Here is a 7,139-nt window from a genome sequence, read left to right on the forward strand (position 1 = left end):
TTTCTCACGACTTTAACTGTACCTATCTCTTTAACACCCAAAAGATTCCGGACCATTTACAGAAGCCATTTGTTTCTCCATGTCAACTCTGTGGATATAAAGCAAAATGCTGCATCTATCATTCTTAGGGCAAAATGCTGTTGATTAATATCTCCAACACAGAAAAGCACCAACTGATCTTTCCTGTACTCACAGAAAGATTATACAAGATGCTGCTATTGGGCTCCGGCAAACAGGGAGATTCTATTTGTGTATTTGACAAGATGCCAGTCGATAAGACAAAGCCAAGCACAACAGCTGAAACCATTCCATGAGTTCCACTCGATACACAGTAAACAGCTACTATTTGTTTCCCAACATTGCATGAGATACCAAGTATACTAGACAAAACCAAAGCACAAAACTTGAAAAGGACGCTCTAGATGATATAAATTATCCGCGGGTAACAGCTACCACCTGCTTCCCAATGTTACGCCCCGAGAAAAGCCCTATCAAAGCACTTGGGGCGTTCTCAAGGCCTTCAGCTATGTCTTCCACATAAGTAATCTTCCCTTCTTTTATCTGTGGGATAATCATTTCCAGGAACTTAGGATAGAGATGGTAGTAATCAAACACCAGAAATCCTTCCATTCGAATTCGCTTGGTGACCAGACAAAACAGATTTTGAACTCCTTCGGGCTGCTCAAGGTTATATTGTGATATCATGCCACAGGCAGCAATGCGGCCGTAGGGGGTCATGTTTAGAAGCACGGCATCAAGCATCTTTCCTCCTACATTCTCGAAGTAAATATCAATACCATCCGGAAAATACCTGCAAAATCAAGATTCGAGTCAGAAGTCTATGTCCTTCTAGCTGTCGAAAGTACTGATAAAATTGCAGATCACCTTGATGTCATTCACAGAAAGTACTTTGAATGACACAAAGAAACGAGAAACTATAAATGCCAACTTTGAGCGGACGAAATCAATCTCAGAATCTGAAAATTTCATTTTGAGCTGAAAAAATACTATTCAGTGGCACATCAACGTGCTTTATCTGAGTACAACGCCCTCTTCATCAAGAACTATGCTGTTCCAGAGAAAAAGCAGAATTTATGGGGCTTTTCTTTCTTAATTCCTCATTAACCCCACTATTGTGGAAAGCTGACCTTTTCAGAGCCACATTTAAATCTGCCTCTTCTTTATAGTTGAAAGCTTCATCAAACCCGAACTTATTCTTCAATAAATCAACCTTAACAACAAAAAAACAGAAGTCAATAGCAGCAAAAACAAGCAAAGTGAGTTAATTGGTCTTTTAGCTTTTAGATCCACATATCAGAATCATCAGAACACTTTTCTTTAAGAAACAGTAATTATGCCAAATGCCTGAAGAGGGCCACTGGGTACAGGGGCAGTAAAAATTTTGATGCTGAAACATATTGTGAACTGTAAAGCTAAGGAACATCCTAAACATAGTTCACATTCCAATTCAGTTTCTAGAAGCATCTTCAGGATAACAAGTAGTTCCAGGTCATACATAGGTTTATATAGCTTCCACTTCAACAGGCCTGCATGATGTTTGAAAATTCTTAGCCAAGAAAAAATGCAATTCGTCCAAATAGATACTCAAAAACTCGTCACTTGGTTATCGTATTCCAACTTCAGCTCATATCAACACACAGAACGCTGAACATGAAAGAATTTTGAATGTCTGGAAGGATAGACTTTTTAGCAGGACTACTATAAGCCTTGACTATCATTTGGATGTAGAGTTATGATAAGCAGGGTATTGTGAGCTCAAATAGTTTCTCACCCCACCTGGAATTAGGAGAAACTGATGGAGTGAACTTCTCAATGTACTGACCTTTTCTTTGCTTCCAGCACTTCCAACAACATAGCAGCCAAATAGCTTTGCAATTTGCCCAACAAGTTGGCCAACTGCTCCAGATGCTGCTGAAATAAAGACACGTTCTCCCTTCTTTGGAGAGCACACCTCAAAAAAACCAACATAAGCAGTCATGCCAGGCATACCTGTTAGCAACTCAAAGCCAATTAGAAAACCCTATGGAGAATAAGTGGGCCTTTTTTTTGGGTGGGGGGGGGGGGGCGCCACTGAAACTATCACTTTGCAAGTAATAAAATGACAAGATTTTGCACTATAATTGATGTAAATGTTTCTTCCAGTATGATCAATTTTCTGCAAGATAGCAGATTCAGACGTTACAAATAACGTAGTAGAAAAAGCTGCGATTACCATAGGCTTAAATGATCAGTTAGAGGAACATCATTTAGAGAAAAGGAATTAGTGATGAGAGCAAGGGACTAAATGAAAAATGACTAAAAAACTTGGTGGATCACTAGCTCATCGTGTTTATGCCTAAACATCTGCTGAAGGCTGAGCTAATAAATTACAGGACCCCTTTCTTTTTAGAGACCATAAGATTTTCACTATAAAGAGTTGAAAATGGAAGGGACAGTGGGGATAGAAAGGGAATGCAAGTCTACCTAACTTCTAATGTTGTTCATTATTCTTCATGATAAACTATAACACGAAAAAGGAAAAGTGCTCCTCTTCTAAACATTTTAACCCACTGCATAATGTTTCAATTATACTCTCTCTCTCTCTGTCTCACGCGCTCTCCCTCCCTCACTCTCTCTACACGACAGGTAAAGCTTGTTACGGTTTACAGCAAAACATTATTTAAAAATACCAATTGCACATGAACACAAACTTCCATTGGAAAGCTACTATTTATGTCAATACTCGAATATCTGGTGCAGGAAGTTGATTCTATGAAATTGCATCATAATTAAGACACACTAAATTCAACACAGGAAATCAAAATATTAGCTTATTCCGTCATTATTCACCAATTAAAGAAACACACTTTCACCATTGAAAAATGAAATGTTTGTAAGAAACTTACCCAGGATGCCTGTATAGTAGGACAAAGGCACATCTGTGTGCTGAATCTTAAAGAGACCCTCTGTAGAAGTGATAACACTGTACTCTTCCCATGTAGTCATTCCCCAAACCAGATCACCTTTCTTGTAATTTTGATGACTAGAATCCAGAACTTCAGCCACGCCATATCCCACAATAGGCTGCAATGAAAGCAATGACATCAAGTTATGGTCTTGACTTACTGACAAACGGTCAAAACTTTTTCCTCTTTCAATTGAATGATTAACCACCATTGATGGTACTTGTCATGCTGATAATCTATTCTGGTAACTGGTTAAATAAGTCTTACAAGATAACAATTCTACTGGATATGACATATTACAATCAACTTCAACTATAATCAGTTAGGCATACCATGAAAAGAAAAAAAGGTAACTTTCGAGTACCCATATTACCGACTTGCCTATCTTAACACAGAGATCCAGTTAATGTGGACCGCTAAAAATGCTAAAATAAATAATATATGCACAGGCATTATGTACTTGAAAGATCACAAAATGGAAAGCCATTAATCGAAAGAACCCCTGAAAGAATCTCAATTACTAAAATGCAACCTGGGTTACCAACCATAAACTGCCATTAGAGTCACCTGTAACCTAGATGCGATCATGCACTACCAATCCAGTGTTATGATGTTATATCATATCCAATAACTTCAGAAGCTCTAGAAAACATGTGTTATCCTTTTCTGAAATATTTACATAATGTGAAGCTGATTATAAGCAAGTTAAGAATCTCCAAATTGTAAGTTGAATCTTTAAGTATTTTGCCACATCATTTCACACATGATGACCTCAAAGACTGAATCCATTTATTTTTCATAGTTCTTACAACAAAAGAATGTGCAAACCAGTGCCTCTTAATTTCGCATTGCTACAATTGTTAATTCCTTAAATTCAACATTGCCCAAGTTCAACGAATAACAACAAACTCCCAATGATGGTCTTGAAAGATGAAACAGACCTACAGAGCCTGGAATAAAGGACCCAACATAGCTTCCCTCGAGCTTTTGCATACGATTTCTCATGTAAGGATCACAGGACACATAGATATCTGAATCTTCTGGGAGCTTCAGCCTTATGGAACTAGCTGCTAAAATCATGTTGGTCTCTTTGGGAAGACCATTTACATTGTTTTTCATTATCACCTGAGTGTTACTCACTTCCTCTGCCTCTACCATTTTCAAGAAACTCTCTAACTATCAGCTAACAATGCCCTTCTCTAGCTTTCAGTCTAACCAAGCTCTCGACTTCCGCTTATTTTCACTTCTATGTGATTACCTACCCAAAACAACTCCTTTTATTCCATAATCTCCTTCTAGGACAGTGGTGCAAAGCAACAAAAGTTTTGAATAGGGTATCCACGACATAAGATTCCTGCAACACGGAGTAACTTTAAGCCAACAATTCACTTTTCTGACCTTGTAAATTGCTTTTATTTCTATTCCATTGGTATCCATTATTCTTGCTTTTCAAGACCTTTTCAAACACTTTCACTTTTTCTTTTGTACTATCAAAGTTTAGGGGGATGGAAGCTCATTGGCCCAAAAAGGGTAATTGTTCTTTCTACCTAATCACCATGTCCCATCAACTACCTCATCTGCTGAGACAACACAAAAGTTCGAAATCCGGCAAACTCTCGAATAAGAAACTTCAAGGAAGACTCAGAATTTCTAACTTTGACCAAAACTCCCAGTATTGGAGGTGTTCCATCACTGATTATCATAAATTATGATAATTAATTAATGAACTTTAAATTGTCTAATATATTTCACAATAGACCAATCCCAGGTGATGTACCAAAAAAACAGAAAAAAAAAAACCGCCATTCAAACAAAAGAACAATAAAATAATCACCCAACAGTACCCATAGCAACAGTAAAAAAAACAAAAAAAATGACAGAATTGACATTTAATATTAAAAAATTGGGTTAATTCCATTTTGTCTCCCCAAACTTTGGACGATTACCCACTTAAGTCCCTAAACTTCAAAATGGGACACTTAAGTCCCTAAACTTATAAATACATCCCACTTAAGGAAAATTGTTAACAAATCCTAAATGCCGTTGGTGGTTGAAGTGTCCCATTTTATAAGGGTTTAGGGATTTAAGTGTCCCATTTTATAAGTTCAGGGACTTAAGTGTGAGGTATTTATAAGTTTAGGGACTTAAGTGTCCCATTTTGAAGTTTAGGGACTTAAGTGGATAATCGTCCAAAGTTTGGGGGGGCAAAGTGGAATTAACCCTTTAAAAATTATCCAAATCTGTACATTTTGTACTTACGGAGCCGGGAGTGAAGGACTCAACATAGCTGCCTTCCATCTTGCTCATGCGGTTTCTCATGTAAGGGTCACAAGACAAGTAGAGATTTTTCACCACAATCGCCCCCGAAGAACCTTCCTGAAGCTTCAGCTTCGTCTTGGCGGTTCTGATTTCCATATCACTCTCCTTCGGAGAACCCCGGACGTAGTGCTTCAGTATCACCTGCTTGTTCTCCACTTCCTCCCCTTCCGCCATTTTTCCTCTCGAAAAGCTGCTCTCAACCGACACTGATAATAATGCTGGAGAAGTCGTGCCGTGAAGGAGTATATATGGTGTGTGTTGCCTGTGTGGAAAGTGCTAGTAGCGGCGGCGGATCCGTATTGTACAGATTGCGTGGATAAGGGAGAGTGATTGTGAAGATGATGACTGAATGATGACCAAATGATTGACGAGAGGCTTTTTTGTTGCTTGGATATACGAAAAAAATGGAAATATTCTAGCACTTTTTCTTTGTGATTTAATGTATGCAAGATAAGAAGGGAATTACAAAAATAAAATAGTAGGAGTATTAAAAATATGTTTATGAAATTTTTTTTCTTTTTAAAGAAGGAATCACAATCCAAACAAACACACAAAAAAAAACGTCTTTTATGGCTAGTTTGCGAGATTGGAATGGAAAAGAAAACGTCGAAAATGTTAAGTTATGAAAAAGAAAAGAAAAGAAGAGAATAAAAAGTTTGATGTTGTTGGGAATTTCGAGAAAATAAATGGAAGGATTTTGGATGCATACATTATTAAAATTTTATTCAAGATACATCTAAAGATAGAAAGTTGTATTTTAAAAAATCTCACAAAACTTTGTTCACTTTTCCTTTGTTTTCCGCCCATATTTGGAACTTGGAAGGAATGACTCTTTTTTTTTTTTTTTTTTTACACTATAGTTGCAAAATAGATTCTCACCTAATCTTTCAGTTGTTGTTCTTTTTTGTCCCTTACATAGTCCCAAACAACAGAAACTGACTCCTCACTCTCATTTTCTCTTTTTACGCTATCAAATCTCAGCTCTGAACAAACTATTTCTGAAAAAAAAAAAAGTTCTAAACAAACTATTTCTGAAAAAAAAGTTCTTGGTGTTTGGAAGGAAATCTTTTAAAATTCTAGGCATTTGGAAATGTTTAGGAAAACATTTTTCTAAGGAAATATTAATTTGTTCGTCAATGATTTGGATATTCAAGACTTCGTCAATAATTTAGATATTCAGATTAATTTTATTTTCTTTCTTTAGTGTTAAGCCATTTCAAGAAAATCATTGGGATTGGATTAGTGTTTACGAAGAGTCTTTAGTGTTTTTTTTCACTGCTAAATTCAAGGTTCGAATACTGAACCTAACAATTAAGAGTGGAAAGGATGTGGAAAGGGGTGGAAGGTGTGTGTCTATAAATATATATATAGCGATTTCAAGGAGCTCCACTATCTCAAAATTAAATAACTGAAAGGATACATTGGGGACACATCCAAAATGTTACTTATGTACACCCAAAAAAAAGGGTTATTATCATTTTACCCCTTTAAACTATATCACTACTATCAGTTTACCCCTTAACGTTATCTTTTAGTCATTTTACCCCCTTAAATAATTCAACTCAACATGTTAAGAAATTTTGGACAAAAATACCCTTTTATTTTATAGCATTACTACATTGTTATTGTCACTTTATTCGTTTAGATTATAGTGATACAATCACTTTAATTCCTAACATTATTTCCTATGCATTTTATCTCATCGTTAATCTAACTAGTATGGTCAAAAAATTTTAAATATATTTACCCTTTTTATATATAATTAAAAGTAAAAAAGTTGGAATGGTTATTCTTCCTTTTTTTTTTCACTTTAAGAGATCGAAAAATATAAAAATAAAAGGGTTTTTCAAATTT

General features: G+C 36.1%; 1 protein-coding gene across 2 annotated transcripts; it reads right to left on the minus strand.

Annotated features, from left to right (window-relative positions):
- Positions 1-218: 218 nt before the first annotated feature.
- LOC113737003 (2-alkenal reductase (NADP(+)-dependent)) lies at positions 219-5,667 on the minus strand. Of its 2 annotated transcripts, none has more exons than XM_072083583.1 (5): positions 5,226-5,667; positions 2,907-3,084; positions 1,793-2,010; positions 1,149-1,231; positions 219-811 (listed from the first exon to the last, which is right to left on the minus strand). In XM_072083583.1, exons 1-5 carry the CDS (start codon positions 5,457-5,459, stop codon positions 433-435), a joined length of 1,092 nt encoding a protein of 363 aa, XP_071939684.1. In that variant the 5' UTR covers positions 5,460-5,667; the 3' UTR covers positions 219-432. The 2 variants fall into 2 exon arrangements, with proteins under 2 accessions (XP_071939684.1, XP_027120047.1); XM_027264246.2 differs by having other exon boundaries at positions 1,844-2,010; positions 5,226-5,657.
- Between the last annotated feature and the right edge of the window lie 1,472 nt (positions 5,668-7,139).

This window comes from Coffea arabica, chromosome 3e, assembly GCF_036785885.1.
Source record: "Coffea arabica cultivar ET-39 chromosome 3e, Coffea Arabica ET-39 HiFi, whole genome shotgun sequence".
Classification (NCBI taxonomy): domain Eukaryota; kingdom Viridiplantae; phylum Streptophyta; class Magnoliopsida; order Gentianales; family Rubiaceae; genus Coffea; species Coffea arabica.

Excerpts from the sequence above, each read along its gene's own strand:
- LOC113737003 (XM_072083583.1), bottom strand. The coding sequence starts at position 5,459 with ATGGCGGAAGGGGAGGAAGTGGAGAACAAGCAGGTGATACTGAAGCAC. Across the intron at positions 3,085-5,225 it reads AGTCCTTCACTCCCGGCTCC|CCTATTGTGGGATATGGCGT; the intron begins GTAAGTACAAAA and ends CTTTCATTGCAG. Across the intron at positions 2,011-2,906 it reads CTACTATACAGGCATCCTGG|GTATGCCTGGCATGACTGCT; the intron begins GTAAGTTTCTTA and ends AGTTGCTAACAG.